The sequence below is a fragment of the Camelus ferus genome, chromosome 25 (assembly GCF_009834535.1).
Source record: "Camelus ferus isolate YT-003-E chromosome 25, BCGSAC_Cfer_1.0, whole genome shotgun sequence".
In the NCBI taxonomy this organism is placed as follows: domain Eukaryota; kingdom Metazoa; phylum Chordata; class Mammalia; order Artiodactyla; family Camelidae; genus Camelus; species Camelus ferus.
In genome coordinates, this window is record NC_045720.1 from 1082482 (window position 1) to 1107287 (window position 24806).

At 61.1% G+C, this 24806-nt stretch overlaps 1 protein-coding gene across 2 annotated transcripts in view; it reads left to right on the plus strand.

The window, feature by feature from the left end:
* Positions 1 to 767: 767 nt before the first annotated feature.
* The window catches only part of ZC3H3 (zinc finger CCCH-type containing 3), an 83200-nt gene continuing 59161 nt past the window's right edge, over positions 768 to 24806 (plus strand). For both annotated transcript variants that reach the window (XM_032468233.1, XM_032468234.1), the window contains exons 1-3: positions 768 to 904; positions 2375 to 3674; positions 4933 to 5132. In XM_032468233.1, the coding sequence (XP_032324124.1) occupies positions 817 to 904; positions 2375 to 3674; positions 4933 to 5132 (1588 nt within the window). In that variant the 5' untranslated portion in view covers positions 768 to 816. The remainder of the gene's footprint in view (positions 905 to 2374; positions 3675 to 4932; positions 5133 to 24806) is intronic.

Consider the following 24806-nt stretch of genomic DNA (forward strand, 5'->3'; position numbering starts at 1 on the left):
TACGGATATAGACTGTTTATCCACTCATCCTCATGGGCACTTGGGCTATTTCCACCTTTTGGCTATCGCGAATAACGCTTCATCCAAAACTGACGTACAAGTATGTTTGAGTCACTTTCTCACTTCTTCAGGAAATATGCCTGGAAGTGGAGTTGCTGGGTCAAACCGTAATTCTACTTTAAACTTCTGAGGAGCCACCAGACTGTTCCCCACAGCGGCCATACAATTTTACACCCCTCAGCAGTGTACAGGGGTTTACACACCTGTTTTTGTGCCTGTTTCCACGGATAAACCAAAACATCTCACGTTTTCAGAGGTTTAACAAGTCTCTGCAGGGCCTCCTCGGTCTGGGACGTCTCCTCTCCTGTCCTGGCCCGCGCAACTGCAACAGAGCCCCTGGGGCCCTCGTGCCACCAGGCCGCCCTCGCGGAGCCCCCAGAACTTAACACTACGCAGAAGGAACGGAGCTGCGGCGCCGGTGGAGTCTGGGGCTCGGTCCCCCGCCCAGTTCCGCAAGGAACGAGAGCCCGTGGCGGAAAGGCGAGCCCAGGTCTCCAGGGCGGGAACCACTAGACGCAACGTCCCCTCCGCAGGGGCGGAGATGCACCCTGCGGGCGCTCTGCAGTGATCATACCCCCGACCTTCGCTCTGCGCGTGCGTGGCCCCGCCTCCCCGGCCCTTGCCAGGGAGACGGCGCAACTTCCATCCCTCCCCCATCATCCCCTGCAGCCGGGCAGTCGCCCGGGCCTCGCCTCAGTGCGCAGTCTCGGCACCTCCCGCGCTCCGCCCCGCCCGCGGGGAAACGGTCGCTCGGCGATGACGTCGCGGGGGCCTGGCCGGGCGTCGCGGACTCCAGAGATGGAGGAAAAGGAGCAATTACGGCGGCAGATCCGCCTCCTGCAGGGTGGGTCGGGCCGGGCTCGGGTCGCACGTCCCCTTCTTTCCCTTCACCTCACAGCCGGCCCCCGTCCACCTCCCCGAGGGGTTTGCTCTCCACCTGCGGTCTCGGCGGCTAGGTCGGGTCGGGTAGGGAGATAAGGTGGGGTCCGGCTGGGGCTAGGAAACCCGGAGGGTCTTTCGGACCGGCCGGGGAGAGCCGTCGCTCGGTTTCGTCCCGCGGAAGGTACGGGCGTTTCCCACGCTGCGGCAGGTGGCCGCGGAGCGGTCGCTTAGTAACTGGCGGGAGGCGGTTCCCCGCCCCCCCCCCCCCCGCCCACCGGCGAGCAGGTCCTCTGCGCCCCTTTCGTGTCTCCCGGCGCCTGACCGTGGCGCGGAGGGCTGGTCCCTGGCGCTGCCGGGCATGGCGCACTCGGGGGCAGGCGTGTGTATTTCTTCCCTGGACACCCCGTTTTGACGCTCTTCTCTCCGTACAGCCACACTCTCCTTCATGTTCTGGGCCCAGATTCCCCAGGCGTCAGTTTCCAAACTTTGCAATTTTTTGACCCAAGTTGGCTTTCTATACTTAAAAAAAAAATCCACTTTTAGTTATTTCCACAAAGAGACTTAAGGACTTGGAAAGTGTGTATGGGGTGTCCAGGAGGGCTGAACCCGCCTTCCTTCCGCTTCCTGGATCTCCATCATACCTGCCCTAATGTGTCACCAGGTCTGGATATGGCTCTCTTTGGGCCTGGGGGCGGGACCTGTGGTTGGGGAATGTTATAACTTGGGGGTTGGCTACTAGTTTGTTGGCTGAGTTGTAACAGCTCCGATTGTTCCAGCCGAGGCCTGTGCCCCACCTGCACCAGGACAGCTGTCCAGGGGCTTCCTTGGAAAGGCCCCATGGTGGTCCACTGTGCTGGGGCTCCAGCTGGCCAGGCCTCTCCTCTCCTTAGGGGAGGGTGCTGTGACATTCTTGTCAAGTGGGGAGTGCCCAGAGGCATCAGTTATCTTACAGTCACCATTCTGTGTGTCAGGCAGGGAGGTCATTAAGGTGCAGTCCTGCCCCCTTTCTGTCCATGGGCAAGCCAGAGGGCCTCCATGACCGCCTGGACCCCTTCTTGTCAAGGCATTGCAGCATGGGGCCTTGCTTGTCTCTTCATATTGAGTGATATGTCCCCTCAGAGTGTTGTGGACCCAGTGTTGTATTCCCAGCAAATAGGAAATACTGTGCTGCAGATGTGCATTTTAAGGACAAGCAGGCAGAAATAGGACTGAAGTAGAACCGACAGGAAAAGCCTCATGGGAAAGATTGGCCGTGAGAGTTTGGGCTGAACTGTCAGTGGTTCTTAGGCCCTGGGGCTGCTCCTCCTGCACTGGAACCTGGCAGGGTCCAGTGGGGTCTGCAGGGTGTCTTGTCAGCGGATGCCCCTCCTGGGGATTCTTGCTGGTTTTACTCACTCTCTGGTTAACTAAGCCTGTATTCCTGTCTTCTCAGGTCTGATTGACGACTACAAAAACCTCCATGGCAGTGCCTCTGCCCCAGGCACCTCCACCGCTCCCCAGTGGCAGCCACCCACTTACAACAGCAGCAGGGCCTTTAGTGCCCGCTACCCTCGCCCGAACCAGAGGGGTTTCTCCCTGAACCATGGGCCTACGTGGCGCAAGAAATACTCCCTGGTGAATCGGCCCCTGGCATCCTCGGACCCACCTGGCGACTGTGCTGCACAGCCATCCCTTAGGGCTGGGGGCAGCCAGGGTTCCGAACCCCAGCAGTATGTCTTGGAGAGGCAGGTCCAGCTCAGTCCAGATCAGAACATGGTCATCAAGATAGAACCACCATCAGAGCCGGGTTCAGCCAGCGCTGCGGGGGTCTTGAGGGGCGTCGTGGATGGACATGAACACAGACCTCAGGGAGGTGAGGGTGAGCCCCCTGGTGGGCAGCGGCAGCTCTCTAGGCCAAGCAGAGCCAAAGGGAGCTGCAGTGCCGAGGACCCCCTTCTGGTATGCCAGAAGGAGCCTGGCAAGCCCCGGGTGGTGAAGTCTATGAGCAGTTTAAGCGACAGCCCCTCGGAGCCCCGGCGGACGGTCAGCGAGAGCGCGATTGCGGTCAAGGCCTGCTGCCTGCCCTCCAGCCTGCCCCAGCGGGGCTGCTTGGCCCTGGGCCGGAAGGTGGGCTCCCACTCTGTGGCCAGCTCTGTCACACAGCTCCTTGGGGATGGGAGAGCAAATGCTGGCTGCTCAGATCAGTCAACTGCCTCTGGCTTGGTGACAGGCCCAGCGAGACCAGCTACTGGACCCAGACAGACCCGGGAACCCTCGCTGCTCGTGTCCTGTCGAACCAACAAGTTCCGGAAAAACAACTACAAGTGGGTGGCTGCCTCGGCGAAGAGTCCCCGGGCCCCTCGGAGGGCCCTCAGTCCAAGACCAGCGGCAGAGAATGTGTGCCAGGCTCCCTTTGCCGCAGCAGAGCGGGTGGAGAAGCCGCAGCTCAGTGCCGACCTAGATGCCAAGCCCAGGAGGTCGGCTGTGTCCTCCATGCCTGGGGCAGCGCCCAGCAAGTACAAGTGGAAGGCCTCCAGCCCCTCGGCCTCCTCGTCGTCATCCTTCCATTGGCAGTCAGAGGCTGGCAGCAAGGACCATGCCTTCCAGCTCTCCCCAGTCCCGTCTAGGTCCCCGCCGGGGGACCGACTAGCAGTCGGACACAGCAGCTTGAAGCCTGTCTTCAGTGAGACCCCGCTCTCGGCATACAAAGTGAAGAGCCGCACCAAGATCATCAGGAGGCGGGGGGGTGCTGGGTATGTGTCCCTGCCACCACCCCTGGTCTTGTCTGAGCAGGCAGGGTGGGGAGCGTGCTGGCCAGGCAGGCTCCCTGCTTGATATGTAGAGCAGGTGGGAGCTGGGAGGGCCCACCTGCAGAGGTGAGGGGTAGGAAGGAAGCATCGCCCTTATGGGGCCCATGGTGTGGTGTTAACATATCTGGTAGGGACGAGGCCAGGGTTCCTGCTGTTCCTTACAGCTGAGTGAGGGGGGCTCAGCATGGCTAGGGGCTGCTTGCCTGGGGCCCCCAGCCAGGCGGGAACAGGTGGAGGTGGTGCCAGCAAGCCTACTATTTGTCCTGTTGGTGAGAGACTAGAGGCTGCCGGGCCGGCTTCCTTCCTGGGACCCTGGGGGCTGTGGACGGACTGCTTTGTGCTCGGGCCAGGAGCTCGGCAAACAGACCCGGCTGCAGTGCACCTGCAGGAGTCATCTTTCCTCTAGGGAGGAAGGCTGCCCCTTGGCAGCCAGGGGACAGGGTGAGTCATTGCCTCACTGAATGCCTGTCGCCTTTCCCACCCTCCGCACTCTCGGATCTTGAGGAGGCTGGAAGATGGAGTCACGGCCTGGTGCTCAGTCTGGGGTCAGGGACTCAATTGAGGTTGCTGCTAATGGCAGGGTCAGAGGGCCTGCCTGTGCCTTCAGACATGGTGACACTCGCCATCCTCCCAGCGAGTCCCACTCCAGGGTCCTTCCTGCTGTCTGGCCTTGATCTTGGGCCCTGCCTCCCAGACAGGTGCTGGCTTGGATTACTCGGGCTGTTTGCTTTTTCTGGCCAGTGGTCTGTTTCAGCGAGGGTGGAAGGGGAGCCATGAGAGGGAGCCCCTCCTCCAGAGAGGGCTGGGGCGGCTGGGGGCAGCTCCACCTCGGATGGTGCCTGCCTCCTTTGCTCCTCCTCCAGGTCTACTTGGGTTGGTGCTCATGTGGCTTGGGGAGGTGGAGGAGATGGCTGTGGACATGTCGAGTGGGGTCATGGGCTGCTGCCCTGTGCTCACTGGTGCTGAGGTGGGGTGGGAGGGAGCAGCTGTCCTACAGCTGCTGAGGCTGAGTGGGTGGGAAAGCCAAGTGGGCAGGGCTGGAACCTGGGGGCAGCAGGGGAATGGCGGGGTGGGAGGTGAGGGGCTTGGCTGCCTCTTGGGGCTGATTCTGTGGCTCTGGGACCTGGGTGGTTAAGGTTGGGTGTGGGGAGCCACCCGCTGGGGGAGCCTGCTGAGAGCTGCCTGCCCTGTGTTTCTGCAGCCTTTCTGGGGACAAGAAGAGCAGCCCCCCACCTGCTGCAGCGGCCAAGAGTCAGTTCAGCCTGCGGCGGAGGCAGGCCCTCCGGGGGAAGAGCAGCCCCATTCTGAAGAAGACACCCAACAAGGGCCTGATGCAGGTCACCAGGCACCGGCTGTGCGGCCTGCCTCCCAGCCGGACCCAGCTCCCCGCCGCCAAGGAAGGTACGACCACTGGGAGGAGGGGATCTGGGGAGTTGCCCGAGAGGGTCTGCGCTGGCCCTGCCCTCCTCTCGGAGTGCTCAGCCTGGGGGCAGTGGAGGGCAGGAAGGGCCGGGCTGGGCAGGGGTTGGGGTGGGGTGCTGTGCCCTGCACTCTGACTGGGGAAGATGCTCCAGGCAGGCTCCTGGAGGCCTTTTCAGCACATCCCTCCGTGTCCTGTCCCTGGGAAGTGGGTGAGACCTGGACGGGGAGGGGCGTGACTGGTGCCACCTGGGCTGCGGGTCAACCGTCCCCTCCCTGTTGGTTCCTGCCTCTTCCTGGGGAAGCCTGAGCTGGCCTGGGAGGGGTGGGCTTTGCCCTCTTTTTGAGTGGTTGGTGTCCAGGAGAGAGGTGGGGAGCATTGTGGGCATGGCACCCAACAAGGGTGGCTCCCCACCGTGAGGTGATGGCAGTGCCCTGAAGGAGAGCCAGGATTCCTGCAGGCACACCTGACCCTGGCGTGGCCCCTTTGAGCAGTGGGGGAATGAGTGGCCATGACTCCCAGGTGGCCACGTGTGGATCTCGAGGTGATCGGGGTTTGGGGCTGAGCAGGCTCTGAGAGCCCAGCTGAAGGCGCTGTCCTTGGCCCAGCCAGGAGGCTTTCAAGGCTTCTGGATGACCGGGTGCCTGGGCAGAGCTGAGCATCTATGCGGGGAGCCATGAGAGGGTGGTCCCAGGCAGAGGGCTGATCAGGGCACAGGGGAGACATGAGGAAGTGAGGCCAGAGGGCACCGGCTGCCACCTGCCCTCCTTTGGCCCGTGTGTCATGGCAGGTGTAGATTTCATCCCAGGTGACAGAGCACAGGGAGCCTGGCTGGCGGTCCCTGGTGGCCAGCAAGGTGCCTGGATCAGTGGTTGGGCCTTAGCTGCAGGACTGACTGGGAGTGAAGAGGTTGAAGGTGACCGACCTATAGCCAGGCTGCCTTGATTGAATGGATTGGATGGGTTGAGGAGGCCCCTTGCTTTGAGAGACTGGTGGCAGTGGCTGAGCCCCCAGGGAGGTTGGGGACAGGTGGAGGGTTCAGGTGGCCTCTTGAGGCATCTGGGAGAGAGGCCAGAAGATGGTGTCTATGGACATTGGGTCTCTGCGGGGACTCAGAGCCCCTGTTCAGATCCTCTCCATCACAATGTTGTCTCAGCCGCCAGAGGATGGATGTGCAGAGAAGCTGCAGATGGAGATCTGTCCCCACAGATGAGGTGCCACATGGGGCTGGCAGCGTGCAGGCAGTGGCGGTGCTCAGGGCCGGCTGTGGGAGGTGGAAGAGGCCATAGGCCTCTTCACATCCTGTCCGGGTGCTGGGGGTCCAGGAGGCCCGGGGCAGGGGGTTGGGGTCCCCTCCTGAACTCCTGTGGCTGGCATTCCAGCTGGTCAGTGAAAAACAGACATTTAGAGTGGCTGGCCGTGAGGAGGGTGTGTTGGGGTGAAGGGAGTGGGGGTAGCCAGGCAGGGCGCCTCGTGGAGGCGGTATTTCAGCAAGACGACCGGGGTGTGGTAAAAGGTGGCTCGTGGGAGGAGTATCCCAGTCAGGGCAGCGTGCTGGGGAGGCCCTAAGGCCCTGTCCCTCCTCCTCGGGCCCTTCCTGGCCCCAGTGCTCTCTGGGGGGCGGAGTTCCTCGAGTGCTGGTCGGCGTCTGCCAGGCATCAGGCCTCCATGCTGGGCCTGGAAGCATGTGTTTGCGGAGCACCTGCTGGTCAGGTGTTGAGTGTGGCAGGGTTGTAGCAGACAGGGCTGGGCCCTCTTTTCTCCCTTCCTGCCTCCCAGGGTGCTGTGTCCTGAGGCAGGGATGGGCACTGAGGGGTTTGTGGGGTGACCCAGGTAGGCACACCTTGACCTCTTGCCACGTGTGAGCTGCTCTCGCAGCTTAGCGGAGCTGGCCTCGACTGTGTCCCTCCTGGGCCTGTGCAGCTTCTGCCCCCACGGAGCCTGGTCTGGGGCTCGACAGCCTGAGACAGACTGTTGCCGTCCCGTGCGGCGGACGCCCCCAAGGAAGGAGCAGCATGGGGTAGAGGAGGTCGTTCTGTCTCACGGGCTGAGGGCTGGCTCGAGGAGCCCTCTCCAGATGGGGTGGGAGGCGGGTGACACCAGAAAGTCTCCAGGCAGAGCCAGACTTTCCCATGGGGCTGGAGGGTGGTCCTGATTGCGGTCCACAGTCACTGGGAGGCAGGGCAGAATCTTCCTCTGGTGCGACTGGGGGTAGGGGTGTGAGGGCTGCCTTGGGCACAGGAACATCCTGGCAGCAGCTTTGCTGCAGGAACTGCTGGCGGAGGGACCCCAGGGGAGCTGGAGAGCTGGGTGGGGGCCGTAGGGGCAGCGTCCTGGGCTTGTGGGCTGGGTGCATTCTAGGACAATCCCCCGGTTGCCAGGTGGATGGATAGAGGGCTGAGGGGCTGGCCGGGACCATACACTGGGCCTGTGGGTGTGCTGAGCAGGCCAGGTGGAGGAAGGGGGCACTTCCTCAGGCCCCGCTGGCTTGTGAACCGCCTGGTCCTTTTTCAGGCCTGGAGCAGAGTAGGGTGTAGGCTGGGGATGGTGGAGGCCGCCACTACTGACAGGGCAGGTGCGCTGCTCTGTGGGCACCGTGGGATGTGGGGTGTCGGGTAGGGGCTGCAGAGTCCACCGAGGGGGCTGACACAGTCCCTGCCTTCACATTTCTCTGCACTGGGAGGCAGATGAGTAAGCTCGTAGTTACAGTTCAACGTGATGGCCACGGATAACGACGCACAGAAGCCCTGCGGGGGAAAGGCTTGGAGAAAGCTTCCACCCACCCATTTATCCTCCCCTCACGCACCTTCCATCCTCCATCCATCCCCACCCTCCACCTGCCTGTTCTTAAGCCCACCCATCCGGCCTCCGTCCATCCCCTCCCCTCCCCCCACCTAGCCAAGGACAGTGTGTGGTGCACCTCTGTGTGCAGGCAGTGTGCTGGCTCCCGGGGCACCGTGGGCAGTGGACGCAAATGCAGGTGCTTTAAAAGGTGGGAAAGTCGCTTTCTGGAGGCAGAAGCGCTCTGAGGAAGAGGAAGCGGGTGGCAGTATCGTAGGGGTGCTGCTGGGAAGTGGTCAGCTCTAGCCAGGCAGTTGGGGGCTTCTCCGAGGAGGGACATCTTAACTGAGACCTGTGTGAGGAGAGGAGCGAGCAGGCACATCTGCGCAGGCAGGGGCATGGGTGGGCTGAGCACTGCCTTTTCCAGGGGCAGAGGGGTCCCGTGTGGCCGGCATCCCGGAGGGTGGGAGGGGCCAAGGCCAGAGGGCAGGTGGGACCAGAGGATGGGAAGGGTTATTCAGTGTTGTAGGTCTTGGGGTAAGGGAGTGAGGCCTTCCTGCCCTCCCTCAGTGGGCTCGAGCAGCTCTGTGTGCTTGTTGGTCTGTCTGTCCACATCGCCCAAGGTCGTGCTCTCCTGCCTCCTGGAAAGTGCAGACCCAAGCTAGGGCCTCCCTGGGAATGGGGGCAGGGAGCTTGGGTGGCCTCCTCACTGAGTTGCCTTGAGGCCTCTCATCCTGTTTCCTCACCCAAACTCTTAGTGCCAGGTGCCCCTCCTCTTTGAGCAAGGTCAGACTTGACCCCTGTGGGCTCCTGAACTTCTGGGGATGGAGATGAGAGGGACGGGTGGGGAGAGATGGGCTTCCCCCTTCAGCCCCGCTGTGCTTCTCAGTGGCCAGCAGAGGGCGCGCTTGCCCCTCTTATCCCTCATCCACCTTTTTCTGGTAATTGATTGCCTAATTTCCTCTTTATGTGAAAGAAAGCAGATATCAAGTAATTTGCAGCAATAACCTGCTAATGCTGGGCCAGTATCGAAACTCCCCTGTTCATTTCAAGTGGCAGATAAAACACTAATACATAATTATCCTTGCAAATTGGATTGTTTTAAATAACCAAAAGGCTACGGCCAGGGGAAGCGAGCCCATCTCCCTTGAGTTACCATTGCAGTGTAATTGCTGCGTTCAATCAATTTCCCTGGTGTTAGAAATTCCATCACAATCAACATTAAGCTTTATTCATTGTGATGGCTTAGAGCCGGGCCATTTCTCCTCTTTTTCTTAACTGGCAAAATTAATCAGGGAAAAGATTTTAAACATTTACCCGTGCAAAAGAGGTCAGCTCTGCCACTATATTGCTCAGCAGATAAGGGGGCTAATAAAAAGAAAATTGAATTACTAATGATCACCAGGAACAGAGTATATAAAACCTGGCAATCGCCGGTTCAGGAAAAGGGAGAATCAATTTTCTTGGGACCAGGTGCGCTCATTTTTTATTTTGGCGCATATTATCAGCAGTTTCATTTGAGAGCGCAGAAGCAGGAGGCAGCGGTCAGGGAACGGCGAGCCCGCAGGCACACAGTTTACTTGGCGCAACACACACTCGCTTTGCTTGAGCTCAAACCTGCGCGGCCGCTGGTGCCTTGGGGACTGAGCGCTGTGGAGGTTCCAGCCCGACTCCTCCTCTTGCTTTCCCTCCCCTGCCTCTACCCTCGCCTTCATTCTCTGGCCCAGCCCTCTGACCCTCCCGCCTAGTTCCCTGGGCCTAGAGTCAGGCTTCGGCTGAGGGGGGCAGGGCGGGTGTCCCTGGGGGGGGCCGCAGGGCCTCTCCCTCTGCCATCACAGGTCTTTCTGTCCTCCTTTTCATCCTAGGGTGGGTCTGTAGGCAGCTGGGGATGGAGAGGTGACACCTGAGAAGGGATGGGCAGGGGACCACTCCTTGGCTGGACTGGACCCCAGAGAAGGCAGCAAAGGAGAGAACCTTTCTCAGACCTCAGAAATGGTTTCCGGTTTGCCATCCACTGAATTGTGGAGTTGTCACAGTCTGCGCCAGCTCTCTCTCCAGGGCAGGACTGTGGCTTCAGGGCTGGCTCCGTGGCTCCTCTGCCCTGGCCATGCTGGGCCCAGCACCATGACTCAGGCTGCCCTGCCCTTGGGTGGCAGACCCGATGTGCGCCGCTGAGCTCGGCTCCCTGTGGGTGGAGAGGTTGTTGCCCGGTCCACACGACCCACAGGGCCCCAGGCTAGGAAACTTCATGGTGGCAACAGGTCACATGGCTCCTTCCAGCCACTTGTGAATGTTTGCTGGCCTGTGCCAAGGAAGAGCCACGGGGGGGGTGGGTGAGGGTGTTCTCACCTCTGGAAGTTGCTGGGATGGGAGGGTCCCCTTGCCTCGTCTGCCCAGGGCAGTGAGCGTGAGGCAGTAGCCCCCCCACCTCTCCCTCCTCTGCCTGTCTAGAGCCCCAGACCTCGCAGACAGGCTGCCAGCATGGAGGGCGGCCCGGGGCTTTGTGGGCAGGGCTGGGGCTGACCAGAAGGGCTGGGCTCTCAGGTGCTCAGGGGCAGATCTGAGGGCTTTCTCCTGAGCTGGGCCTCATACGGCTGCCTGCCCCTGTCTGAGAGCTTGCCAGGCTTGGGGCCACGCCAGCCACACCATCCGGAGGAACTGCTGTCACCTGTTTATGGATGCACAGTGGGGCGTTCACTCGCCGTTGGTCACTAGCAGGAAAGGCAGGTGTGACTTGGGCCCTTGTCTGGGCCTTACCCAGTCTTCACTGTGTAGCCCCCAGTCTCTGACACCTGGCCGTGGTGGCCAGTGAGGAGATCCTCTGGCTGGGGTCACCCGGTGCTGGGGCCATCCCAGCCTGAGTGCGAGTGTCTGTCCCCAGTACCCAGGCTCCTCACCAAGCCCCCTGGGGGGCTGTCATCCCCTCCCTCAGCCCCAGAGCAGGGACCTGTAGGGTTTGGGGATTCCTCAGGCACACAGTGCTCACTGGGGTGTGGGTCCCTGGGTGGCCCATTTGTGGGCTGACTGTAAGGGGACATCCTGGGCTGCCTCCCCCCACTGCTCGGTCATTTGGGCTTGAAGGGCCCCCCTTGGGGTGGTCACCATGTCCCTGGGGCGCCCTCCTGCTCCTGTGGAGTCAGAGCAGGCCCTCAGCTGCCTGGGCCCTGAAGCCTGTCAGTCATGCTTAGTCTGTCAGGGGCACTGGTGGGGCGGCCCTTGAGCAGGCGCCTGCTTGAGGAGTCGGGAACGCACCTCCAGGGTGGTGCGGTGCCTGGGCCCAGCTCTGCTACAGCAACCTCTCGGGAGCCACGGGAGACTGCAGAGCCGTCCTCACGTCCCCTCCTCTGGAGTCCTGCAGCCCCGCCCCCCTCCCACAGGCCCCGCCTCTCCTCTGACCCGGGGAACCAGTGGGCAGGGGCCCGCAGTCACACTGCAGCCCAGAACCCACTGCATGGTGCTGGGTGGCCTCAGGCCTGCGGGAAGATCAGGCAGGGGTCAGAGGGAGCAGAGCAAAGACTTGCCCTGGACCTCCATACTCATCACTAGGCCCACTGAGGCATTTTGGGTTGGTCAGGAGTCGGGACCCTGAAGAGAGCGGGTGGGAGGAAGGAGGCAGGCTTCCTGTGGTAGGGAAGGGAGGACGCAAGACCAGGGCTGAGTGGCTCCGTGGTGTCCCCACCCTGCCCAGTGCTCCAGTCTGGGGCTCCCTGAAGTGCTGGGGGCCCTGCTCTGAGCCTCCAGGCTGGTGCTGGCATTGCCGTGTTCTGTTTCCACGTCTGGGTGGGGGTCAAGGGTCACCTCCTGGGCATGGCTATGTGGGTTGAGGGGGTGGGCAGGCAGGCGCTTAGGGTGGGCTTACCGGGTGCTAGCCTGGGTGGCGCCTCTTGTCCCCGCTGCTCTTCTCGCTGCTGGAGTTTCCCACCGTGGCATGCTGGCTGGATGCGGTGAAGGACGTGAGAGCGGTTCAGTCTGGACCCGTGCTTCCTAAGGGGAAATAGAAAGGCTGCCGTCGGCCCTATGAGAGGCAGCCGCAGCTGGCTCGAGCCTGGCATGGATTATTTGGCGTGTCAGAGGCATCCAGTTTTACGTCTGTCGTGGCCTTGCCAATTAATTATTCCACAAGGGCGGCGTGGGAGTGCGTGTGCCCGTCAGGCACAGCTGGCTCAGAGCCTCGGGTTGGGGAGGGGGGCTACTGCGTCCTTCCCCGGCCTACCCGCCGACTCCTGGCCTGGAAGGAGAGGTGACGTTCTCACGGTGTGGAGCACCCTTTTCGCAGGCCTGGATCCCTAGGTTGGGGGCACCTTGGGCTGGTCTGAGTGGCATGAAGGAGTGGAGCATCTGACCTGCAGCCTCTCCAGCCCCGGGGGCTGTTTTGAGACCCCAGCCCCTTTGGCCTCACCAGTCTGGCTGTGAGGCAGGACTTCGTGCGCTGCATCCCCACCGCCTCCTGTCATCTCTGTCCTCCTGGTCTCTGTTGTGCCCTGCGTTGTTGCAGAGGAGGTGCCCGGTGAGCTCTGATCCATGCCTGATCCTGGGGAAGGAGGGGAAGGACACAACTTAAATTTGTTCCGGGCTCTGAGCTTGAGGTGACTGCTTCCTGTAGGTGGTAAGTGAGGCTGGGGAGGCTCGGGCCTCCCCCACTGTGGGCAGCGGTCTGCACCTGGCTGTGGGCCTGTGCACCCTTGTGTGGCCTTCAGAGCCACATCTCCGGGGGTGTCCACCCACTAGGCTGTGTGCAGATGCTGGGCATCACCTCTGAAGTGGGGAAGGGGTGGGAGGGAGCCTGGCGTTCCCAGGCAGGGATGGCTGGCGCAGGGGCTGCTGTGACCAAGGACATCCAGATGGTTGAGGAGGCGGGCCCGGGAAGGGGCGCGGAGGCCAGCACTGCCCGTCCAGGAGTCTGCCCCGTCCCTCAGTGAGAATCTGGTGCAGACTGATGGCCAGGCTGGCTGCTGTGTCTGTGTCCTGAGTGACAGAACCCCAGCCGGTTGTCCAGGAGCTAAGCGGGCCGGGCACGGAGACCCGGTGCCAGCTGCAGGGAGGTGCCCAGCTGGTAGGCAGCCTTGAACTGTGCTGAGTGACTGTGGCCTCAGCAGGGTGTTGGCCTCTCAGCCTCCCTTTCCTCCTCTTCAGGACAGGCTGATGACAGCCCTCTGCCCTGACTTTGAAACACCCTGGGAACATGCCCCAGCCAGGGCAGCCAGGCCATCACTCAGGGACATGAGTCCTGGGGATGGCGCTGGGAGCTGCCTGGGAGGCAGGACCTGTGTCGGCCTGACCACCCTGGGTGGATCTCCTTCCCGCTGGGACAGCTGGGCAGAGAAGGAAGACCAGGCAGGCCATGGCAGGGGTGTCCCCAGGGTGGACCTTCTGGTCCAGGCCTCTGGGGAGGAGCAGTAGCTAAGATGGGAGAGGAGGGCCGTCCTGTGGCCTGTCCCCTCCTGTCGGCTCTGCCACCCGAGGGTCCTTTCAGGGACTGCTCTGAGGCTGCATCTTTGGTGCCCGGCCCTGTGGGAGGAGCAGGTGAGACACCGTCACTCCCCAGGGACTGTCACGGGGACCCCTGTCCCTGCTCACCTCAGCCTGGGCCTGTGCCAGAGCCAGCAAGGATGCAATGGACCCTCCCTCCAAGACCAAGAGCCAGTGGTTTGGGCCAGAGTGGCTCTCCTTTGTTCCTCTGTTTGCGTGGAGCCTGGGGCCCCGAGGTGGGCAGCAGGCCTTGGGCCCAGAGGTGGCATCTCCAAAAGGAACTACAGAATCATGTTTCCCCGGGGAGCTCTGTTTAGACCAGCTCTCCCTACTCCCTGCAATTTAAAGGAAGAAAGTGCCAGGTGTGGTGGGGGTCTGTCGTCTGCATCTGGCTCAGGCTGCTGCCCGCACACGGTTGTCCACTCGGCTTGTGAGGGCAGGGCAGCAGGTGGAGGCATTACAGGGCCACATTGCCTTCCTGCTGCCCTGGACACGGGGCTGGCTGGTGTGTGCACGCTCGAGTCTGGGTCCTGAGTCAGTGCCCCAAAGGGTGACGAGGGGCACAGGCAGCCTGGGAGCGGAGGCCGGGGCGGGGGCTGCTCTTCAGGGTCAGAGCTACCTGTGCGGGCCAGTGGGCCTGAGATCAGACCGAGCACACAGGACCAGGTGGCTGGACCGTTGGCCTTCAGGCTTTCCTATTTTTTAAAACATGCAGGTAAAAGGTTATAAATTCCTACCTGAACATAGCTTTAGCTGTCTTCTGCAAGTTAATTGTTTATGTTTTTCTCCGAAGTTTTTCTAATTTTCATTTCAAGTTTTTCTTTGATCGAGGGTTATTCAGAAAGGGGTGCTTCATTTCCAATGCCCTGGGGATTGCAGTGCCATCTGTGTGATTTCAGTCCTTTGAAGTCTGCCCAGACTTGTTTTAAGGCCCAGCTTAGGGTCAGTTTCGGTAAAGCTCTCATGTCCACTTGGAAAGAATGATGCTGGTTGGTGAGTGTGGGGCTCTGTGAGGAAAATGGTATTAATTGTGTTGTTGACACCTTCTGTATGTGCACTGATTTGATGGGCCGGGAGGGAGTCTGTTTTCCCCACAGTCACGGGGAGGCAGTGCAGAATCTTCCTCTGTGCCAGTGAATGTGTTCATTTCTCCAGTTGTCGCTCTTGCATTAAATATTTTGAGGTCGCTTAACTGAGTGCAAACCGTTTAGAGTTGTTATATCTCTCTGGTGGATTGAATCTTTTACTGTTATGAAATGTCCTTTTTTATCTCCAGTAACACTTCTTGCCTTGAAGTCCTCTTTCTCTGACACGAGTACAGCTACACTGGGAGTGTTGCAGAATGTGCGTGTGCACATGTGCGCTCACACGCCATGCAAATGTTACGTGGCGCCTGGGAACGCGTGTACTGTCGGCCTTCCTGTAGTACAGCTGTGGTTTTTGGGGATTTTTTTTTGTATCCAGCAAGTAGTTGGTTCTTAAGTACAGTTTGAGATTGTCTTTCTTTCGTTTTTTTTTTTTAATAAGCAAAGGATTTTATTAGTAAAGCAAAAGTCAGTACACCTTGAGAATTGAAGGTGGTTCAACCCCAGAGTTAAAAGTGGCGTGCGGTCGTCTGTCTAAGAGATTTTGCCTATTCACATGTGGTGCAGTTATTGATGTACTTGGGTTTAAATATGCATACTGCTGTGTGCTTTCTCTTTGTTCCACCCGTTCCGCTTTTTTCTCTTCTTTTTTTTGTTTTTCTTGTTTTGGGTGTATTTTTATTCTATTTTCTCAGTTAGCTTATAATGCATTTTTTTATTCCTCTCCTCAGTGGTCTCCACAGAGGTGGTAGTGTGCATCCTGGACTCACTGTTTCTGGACTTAGTAATGATCGTCTGACCCTCCGCTGACAGTGGGAGGAGCTCGGAGTCCCCAGGCCCCACTCTCCTCTCTTCCCTCGACACGAGCACGGGAACTGTTGTGGTGTTAACTCTCCGTGTGTCCTAGACCTTGCAAGCACTGTGTGCAGTGGACTCACCCATGTGTTTACTGCACCACCCCTCTCCGTCCCTTCCTCTCCTGCATTTGGGAACATTTCTTCATGTTTCCTTTGTGTCACAGGGGTGCTGGGGACCATTGCTTTCCATAGATGTTTCCCTGAGACGTCTCTGTTGTCGCTCTCTGGAGAGTGTTTTAGTTGGGAACCGCTGGGGAGAGACTGTCCCGTGGCAGCCAGTAACTGGGCCCCCCCCTTCCCGCCCCCGTCTGCGGTGGGGCTTTGTCTGTCCCTGGTTTTCAGCAGTTGTGCTCTGGGCGCTTCCTGCAGGCTTTACTTACCCTGCCTGCAGTTTGCCATACTCTATGAATTTGTGGCTTATCAGTTTTCATCAAATTTGGAAAATTCTCAGCCATTCTGTCTTCAAGCATGGCCTCTGCTCCATCCCCACCTCTCCTCCTGCGATCTCTGCTGCGTCTGCACCGAACCTTTTCACCGTATCTTACATGTTTTCTGTGCTCTTTCCTGTGTCTTCTGTGACTTTTCTCTCCAGGCTTAAATCTGGACAGTTTCTTCCTACCTGTTCTCAAGATTACTTACTGTCTGTTCAGCTTTGTATAATCTGTTGTTAAATCCATCCATTGAGGTCTTAGTTTTAGTTATTTTAAGTTCTGAGATTTTCATTATTTGTCCTTTAAAATGGTTACTGGGTCTCTGCCGATATCTGCAGTCTTGTCTTTGAGTTCTTGAACGCATAATCATTTTTGAAGTCCCTGTCTGACCGCTCAGTTATCTGGGTCACTGTTCATCCCATTGCCTGGTTTTTCCCTTCTTAGTTTTGGGTTAAGTGTGATTTGCTTGTGTGTCTGGTTATTTTGTATCGTGTGGCAGAAGTTGTGTATGGAATTCGGGAGATAACTTGTGGCTGGATGATGTCACCTTCCCCCAGACAGGGTACGCAGTCCCTGGGGAGACAGACCTGCAGAGTCAGGGCAGTGTAGGGGAGTGAGAAGGCCCAGGCAGGTCCCTGGGGGCTGTGTCTTGCCCAGGGAGGGGCTCTGCCGGGGTGGTTCTAGGTGGGCTGACGGAACACCAGGAGGGCTGCTGACCCTGGCTGTCCTTTGACAGCGTTGCCCAAGATGCTCCCTAGGCCAGCAGAGCAGGTCTGTGCGGGAGGGTGATTGAGGGGCAGTGGGAGCCCCCTCCACCCAGCCCTGCATAGAGGCCCACTTCCCCCCCCCCCGCCCCCTGTGTGATTGGTTGGGAAGGAAGGGTGGCTCCTTGCGATCCCCAGTGACCTGTGCATTGGGGAAAGGAGGGGCTCACTGACCCATGGCCTCTGAGAGGTCTCTGGGTATAATGTCAACAGGACAGCCTGTGGGCCTGTGGATGGTGGCCTTGTTCCTGCAGGCTTCTCCCTGCCCCTGCTCCAGGCCTGGAGAGGACTCTGGCAGCCATGCTGCATCAGGATGCCGAGCCTGGGGGATGGCCTTGGTGGTGGAGGCCAGGTGGGGCCCAGGGTGCACCCTGCCTGGGGCGGAGTTGCTAAGTGGAGGTGAGGGACAGCTGAGGTGGCAGTGTTTGTGCTGGCAGGGCCCTTGGGGGCCCCAGGGAGAGCCTCGGACTTTCACGTTGGCCGTAGGCAGTGGGCCTGGTGCACGGGGTGCTGAGGGAGCGGCAAAGTGTCTCTGGTTTAGCGCGGACCTCGTGTGGGGCTGACTGCCTCAGGGCATGCTCCTCTTGGCCCTTGAGGGCAGGACCACCTTGGCAGGGGGAGCTCTGCTGGTTTGTGTGGGCTGTTGATCCTGGCACTGGGCAAAGAGCAGGACCTGGTGACACCAGCCCCCAGCTCTGTGCACATGAGGTCCCCTGTCCCCTTGTGGGGTGACAGGAAGTGTCATGGGCTTCCGGGACACGAAGACAGGAAGGGCTTGCTGCCCTAGAGCCAGCCGGCAGGTGGGCAGTGGGCAATGGTGCACTTGCTTGGAGCCTCCAGTGCTGTGTCCCCTTGGTTGCCCCCCCCCCATCCCATGTCTTCATGAGAGCGTGTTGGCCCGGATGGAGCCCACTCAAGACAGGCACCGAGGATGGGCCTCCCCTGGGGTCTGAGCTGAGACCATCTGCTTCCCATCCTGCTGGGGCCCCCGCTGATTGCTCTGCCGATGGAGGGACACTAGAGCTTTGGGCTCAGCTGTCCCGGAAAGGGTGGGCCACGTGGCCTTCTGCAGAAGGATTGCACCCCTTCAGCTGTTGGAGCATCTGGGCAGATCCTGTGACCCTGGAAAGGCTCAGGTGTCTGTGGGGCCTTCCTGCCTTCTTGTTTCCTCTTATGTGCCTGGAAAGTGGCTCTTCTTCCCCTGAGACTGAGCCTTCTCCAGGCAGATACCAGGCTGGGCTGGCATCCCCGCCCAGCCCCCGCCCATGGGTTTGGGGCTAGTGTTCTCTCCAGGCCGGGCACAGGCTGCTGACTGCCTATGCCTGGTGGCCTGTCCCCACCTGCTACAGCTGTGCTGGGGGAGCAGACTTGGGCCTGCTTCATGTTGGCCACCTGCTCTGGGGCCTGTTCTGGTCTGCACTGAGGGAGCTGGGATGCTTTGGGGTGTCTGCAGGGGCCTTGTCCCTGGCACACTCACTCCCTCCCATCTTGTCAGTTTTGGGTGTGGTGGCCACCTAAAGGATGTGCTGCCCCTCTCCCTCTCCTGCCCGTCTGTGGATGGGGAGCCTCCTGACAGCCTTGGGGCTGCCTAGTGCCCTCTGTGCGGCAGCCTGGAATGGCCGGCCCTGTCCCCCGGCTGGCTGTGCCCGGGAGGGAGAGCCGCACATCCAGGCAGGTCTAGGGGCACCCTCTGGGCTGGGCCCCGTCCCGGTCCCATCCCCCAGCACGTGCCAGCTCCTTTGTTGTCATTCCGCGGGGCCTGCGCTTTCTAAATTAATTCTGGAGCCATTGTGTTTCCTTCTCATGGCGTGTTTCAAGCTACGCACCCTGCGTAGCTTCTGGCAGCTTTTCTCCTAATTGCCCTTTCCGCATCAGCGGCCTAGCGATTAAGTGGTGGGTGTGCGCAGCTCTGGCTCTGGGTCCGCGGTGGAGGCGGCAGTCTGCGGAGAACACACAGCGGTGCGGGCTGTGACAGTGGCCACTGTCCTGAGCCTAGCGTGTGGAGGTGGCTTTGGGACGGGCACAGGCACAGTGGCTGGCAGCACATGGCCCCCTGAGCAAGCAGGTGGTCCCCAGGACGCAGCAGGTCATCCTGTAGAGCAGCATGTGTCTGCAGCTGCGGGAGTCCCTGCGGGGCATGAACTACCTTCTGGACGGGCGCTGGGAGAGGCGTGAGGCGCCTCGGAGAGTGAGAGGTGGCTTGCTTCCGGGGTGCCTCCAGATCGGCTTGCTCCCTACTCCGTGCACCGGGGCGCAGTAGGGCAGCTGCCTGGCCCCGGATCGCCGTGGGCTGGGGAGGCATGCGGGGTGGGCAGCAGGGTGCGCTGATGGCTCTGCCTGCCAGAGCGCTGGGCCCAGCAGGCAGATGTGGGAGATCCTGGGGTGACCGTGTGCACCTGAATTCTGTTCTCCCAACCAGCCATGCCCCAGGTGCCTCCTGCAGTGCCTGCCCTGCCCAGCCCTGGGGAGCAGAGGCCTGGTCCAGGGTCGCCTCTGAGCAGGGTGTACAGCCAGCGGGAGGACATACTTCTCCCCCGCCAGGCCCGCACCCTGTAGCACCTAGACTTGCAGGACTGTGGTCCGTTCTTGTGTGCCTTCTGCCTGCACCTCTGTGGCCCTGGTACCCCAGGAGACAGGCAAGTACAGTGGGCGCGAGGGCTGGGCTGGGCCAGGTGGCTGCAGAAGTCAGAGGGCAGCACGAGCTGGAGGAGGTGGGCCCTTGTCTGTAGGAGGAGCCCTCTCTCCCACTAGCAGGTGGGCTGCATTGAGCCCCTTTCTCGGGGTCCCCAGGACAGCCGCTGGTCCTCGCCAGTGTGGCCCCAGGAGGGCCTCTTTGCTGGCTCTGTGCTTGGGATGGGTCACTGAGGCTGACACTGCTGCTGGCTCTGTGGCTGTGTCCTGTGCCAGGGCTGGAGGACACGGAGGAGAGGGGACAGGCCCATCCTTGAATGTGATGGTGCCCATGCAGCTCTAGGCAAGGCCTGTGGTGCCCCAGCTCCTCCCTGTAGTCGCCCCTGAGCTGAGGGTGGGGGAGGCCCTCGCTCCCTCCCTGGCTGGCCAGTCTGTGCTGCCCCCTCGCTGCCTCCGCTCTGCTGGGCAGTTGTCAGGTACACTTGAAGCTGTAATGTGACCTGGGACGTTCCCTGAAACGTGGCCCTCGCGCTGCCCTCCTGCTGCCTTGGCGGGACTGTCTGTCCAAGCGGGCTCCAGGGTGAGTGAGGCTGGGGCACGCCCAGCACCAGGGGCCCCCCCACGGCTGCTCGCTGCCCCTGTGCTGCAGCCCTACCCGCTCCCAGCCACCAGAAAGGCCAGAGGAGCCCCAGAGAGGAGCTGGTGAGTGGCCGGGAGAGACTGGTGGTTTTCCCTTCGTGGCCGCTGCCTTTTATAGAGGGGTTATTCCCAGGCTCTCTTGAAAGCGTCCACCTCTGGCCTGACTCCGAGAAAGCAGTGCAGGTGTCCCGAGGGAGGCCAGGTGTGGTGAGCAGGACGCACTGCCCTCGCGGGGACTGCCAGCTTTGGGCCACATAGTGAAGCTGGGACCGTAGGCCGTGGGGCAGCCACCCAGCCCCTGTGGAAGCTGGCCAGACTCCGCCCCTGTGAAGTGGGGCGGGAGGGAGCTATGGTTCCTAGGGCCCCTGTGGGCTGGACTGCCCACCCTGGGGTGGGGGGGCTGCTGTGTCTGTTGGGAAAGTCTCCCCTCTGTGTGCTCCCGCCCTGGGGGAGAGGGTGGGGGTTCTTGGGGGTCAGCAGGGTGGAGGCAGGCTCACCAGTGCCTGTCCTGTGGCACCAGTTAGCATCACTGTCAGCTCCCATTGAGGGGGCTCTGCCCAACGCCCTTTAGTAGCAGTGGTCGTCAGGCCTGTGTCCAGGGACCTTTTCTGTCTCTCATAGCTTGGAACATGGGGTGTCTGACCATCTGGGACTGGTGGGCTCTTTCCAGCACTTTCCCACCCACCCAAAGCCCCTAGAAGGAGCTGCCAAGGTGGGTCGAGTGGGCCTTCACTTCACAGACTAGGTTTTGTCCCCTCCCTGCACTGGTGTGGCTCGCATGGGGGCCCTGGCACTGCCGGGGGAGCATAGCTGTGGCCCCTCGTCTCTCCCTGTTGGACTTGGGAGCCCTCGTTTCTCCCCAGGGCCCTGGCTTCTGGAGTTTCAGCCTGGTCGGGGGTGAATACCCCTTCCAGGCCACCTCCTCTGCCCTCCTGGCGTGTCTGGGCCAGACCCCCGAATGAAGGGGCATAGTGATGACGGAGGGCCGCCGTCCCATGAGGGCAGAGACCACACAGCAGCAGACCCAGCGCGGGGCTGGGTGTTGGCTGGCACCTGATCCCCCCAGGCAGAGGCCTCCAGCCACTGCACCCTGGCACGTCAGCCCCAGCCGCAGTGTAGGTATGGAGACCTTGCGTGAGGTCTTGGCCTGCCTCTCCTGCTGGGCCAGCTTCACTTCCTGTCCCCTGGCAGGTGGGGGCTGGGCTGAGCATGCACCTGCAGAGGGGCACTGTGGCTGGCTCCACGTTTACCTGGACGGGGGTCCCGGCAGGCAACGCCCACCTCTGTGCTTGGTCCCACTTGGACCACAGAGAGTTCAGGGCCCCCGTGGGCAGGCAGCACTGAGGCTGAGCCCCTGGGAACCCGGCAGGGAATGGGATCATCTCGAGATGAGCTGAGGTGCTTCCTGTGGTGCTGCCCCTGAGAGCCCCGGAACCCTGGGTGGGAAGGCCCTGCCCAGCCCAGGTGCTGGTGAGGACCCTGTCAGCCTTCTGAGCCGATAGAGCAGGTGCTGCCGCTGCCTCTTCTTGTGTGCCGCGAGGGACCCACCCTTCCCAGGAGGAGCGGAGGGGGCTCGCCTGACCTGAGCAGGGGTGGGGGTCTTGCTGTGCTCCCTGCCGCTTCCCCAGCACACAGTGGGCTCACTGAATGTCTGTTGAACGACTGAGCGAACTCTGTGCAAGGGGCATACGGGTGTGGGTGCCGCTCAGGCGTCCTTTCCTCAGCCCACTGGCCTCCGGGGTGGCTTTTGTTGAGCATGGAGGTCCACTCCCTCTCTGGCCTCTCCCGTGGTTTGTAGTCACTTTTAAACACTGCATTTTCACTGTTCTCTTTCTAAGCTTTCTCATGTCCGTGTTCACTTGACCTTGTGTGAGTGATAAGTAGACCTCAGACTGCAATAGCAGAAGAGGCAGTGAGACAGCAGGCCTGGCTTGGTGTCGGGCTGCAGATGACTGATAGTCCAGCACCGCGAGCTGCCGGCGAGGGTCCAGCAAGGGCCGGGAGTCCCGATCAGAGGGCCGTGTGAGGACAGGAGTGGCCAGTCAGCTGCCGAAGAACTAAGGGGCCCCAAGGGTCACTGAGGTCAGGGCTGGGCTCCAAGAATAGGAAGGCCCAGTCCTGCCCCATGACCCAGGGCCGAGGGGAGGAGGGGACCAGGGTTAGCCCCCCAGCTGTAAGCCCTCCATTTCTGGGAGGCTGGGTCCGAGCCTTGGGACCTGCCACTTGGCAGCATCCTGTCTCTAACAGGCACCGGCCCTACCCCGCACACATGTGTGCATCCCTTCACCTGCTGGGTCCCGGGGTGCGTGCATCAGTACATCCGTGGACACCTCGCGTGCTGTCCTGGACACAGGCACCCCTTGTACCTGCTGGAGTCCTAGCTCCTTGCGGGTTGGGTGCCGACAGGGCATGGCCCAGGCCGGCAGAGGATACCTGGTTTGCTGGGGGAGGGGTGAGCACCAGCTTTGCCCTGGACAAGCCTGTGTCAGGAGGACATTGCTCATCAGCATGTACTGGGCCTGGTCCTGTCTCTGGGGTGTCCTGAGAGGGCGAGCTGTCTGCCTGTGCTGTCTTCCCTGCCTTCACTTGGGAGTGCGTGGCTGGGGGTGTGGCTGCCTCTTACACGTGTGGGCTCTGCTCAGCCTGTTTGCCCCCTACCGGGATCCCCCTCACTGCACATGTGCTAGCCCGTTGGCCTTCTGGGGTGCGCCTTCCAACCACCGAGGTGCGCTGGGGCTCCCTGGCCCAGGGCCTGCGGGTGGGGCTGGGAGGTGTGCACTTTCCCCTCTTCCATTCTTTAGAGCGATGGGTGAAAGGGGAGGGAAGGCCCACCCCTCATAACGTACAGCGCCTGTCAGGGAGCAGACTACTCCCGTTTCGTGCAGACGGGTCAGCGTCGGCGTGCGATCGATGGCTCGCACGCAGTAATTACAGGAACTAGCGGCTTGTGTTGCTTGAGTGAGTTTGAGGAGAGTAGGGTCTCAATCTTTCCTCTAATAGGGCCTGACAGCCCTGGCGCCGCGTGCGTCTTGGGCTGACAGTGTTGTCATCAAACACCAGGTAGTGTGAGACAACAGAGAACACGGCCAGGGGGACAGGCAGCTGACAGCAACTGTTTGTCATCACCCAGCTGCCCACGCTCTTCTTGTGGCAGTACCGACAGCGGCTTGGTGACGTATGGCCCTGTTGGGCTGCCACAGGCTGCCACGGTGACTGGGTGGTCAGTAAATGTTTGTCAGAGGCTGGTCCCCGGGTCCAGATGACAGTGCTACTGGAAGCCCCCACCGGTGCCCGTCCTGTCTTCCTGTTGTGGGCGTGAGGCCCTGGGCCAGGCAGACCACTCCCTCTTGCCTGTCCTCCCAAGGAGGTGCTGAGTGGCCCGTGCAGGGCCCGTGGATTGGCCTGGGCTGTGATGCCCATCAGATACCCCCCTAGGGCCTGGGGTCTTCCCCCCACCCCTGGACCCCGGTTCTGTTACAAAGGTGTGCATGCTGTGTATGTGTGTGCATGTGCGTGTGTATGCGCACGGGTGCACGTGTCCACTCATCCTTCCGCAGTGCTGGCCCCTGCAGATCCTGGCCAGGAACACATAGGCATGCCCCTGTGGCCATGTGTCTGAGGGATGCTGGTGGGGCCTTTCCACAGTCTGGCTGGTGAGTGGAGGGGAGACCAAGCTGCCCGAGCCATTCCTGAGGGGCCCATGGGTGTGCTGGCCTCCAGTGGCCACAGGGTGCAGAGCTGGGGTGTTCTGGGTGCCTGGGAGGGGCCTCTGGCTGTCCCGTCACCGCTGCCGTGGCCGCCTCCAGAGATGAGGGCCGGCTATCTGATGGCAGCAGGGCTTTTCCAGTGTCTGAAGTGCTGGGAGCCATCAGACACAGGAAAAGTGGAGTGATTTATTAGACTCATAAAAATTCATACTTTGCGATCCCAGTCATCCACGTCTGAAGCTTGTTAGAGCGCAGTTTCTGGCAGCTCCCGCAGGGCGAGCGCAGGGCCGGGTGAGCGCGCTTCCTGCCTGGGCTGCCATCCCCGCGCCTGCGGGCACTTGAACCTTTCATGGGGCGGGTGCCGGGGCACTGAATGCAGTGGGCCCAGGGCTGGCACCAGGTGACCAGTGCCCCTGTGTGAGAGTGCTAATTAGAGGCCTGCAGGCGCGGGGTGGGTCTGGTGCAGGGCAGCTGGCAGGTACGTTTCCAGCGTCTTTGTGGGGTGGAGTGGCGTGTGCCCCTGTCTTCCAGGCTGGTGTTGGTGAGAGTTGAGCCCCTTTTCCATCCTTCCTGAGAGACCCCTGGGCAAAGGCCCCTTGGCCCAGCACCCACTCTGGCCCAACCTGGGCTCCATCCTGCTGGGCACCAGGGGCAGTCACTTTCCTTCTCTGGGCCTCAGTCTTCCCGTCTGCTGTGCGGCAGCCATTGTGGGTTCTGTGTGGAGGGGACGAGAGGACAGAAGCTCCCTGCTTCTCCTGATGGTGAAGTGTGACCCAAGGTGACCAGAGCAACCCTCCCGGGCCCTCCCCCTAAACAGCAGAGGGGCCTGGAGGTCTGGGCAGGGTGAGGGCCCAGCCTCTCTCAGCACCTGCTTCTGCTGCTCCCTTTCCCTTAGAGGCGGGGGATCCCAGCAGCCCATCTTGCCGCACCTCTTGGCCGCGGGCCACCTGCAGGCTTTGGCGTCTGGCCTGCCACGGAAGTGATGCTCATCAGTGCTCGTTCCCGCAGCTCCTCCCCAGTGAGGGCGCCCCGCTGGCGGCTGAAGGCAGGGACGAGGGCCCAGAGGCAGTGGTGGGAGGGTGGCAGCCACTCTTCTTCACATCTGTGAAAGAGGAGCAGCAGCCGGACGGCCCCGGCCTGACCCTCACGTCTCCCCGGGGAGCCCAGGGGTGTTTGCTGAGCTGTGAAGTCTAGGGCAGGAGAGGCCAGGGAGGTTCCCTGAGCTCCTCAGAGTCTGCGCAAGGGGTGTGTGTCTGCGGGATGGTGTGGGCCTCCCCCCTCGGGAACAGGC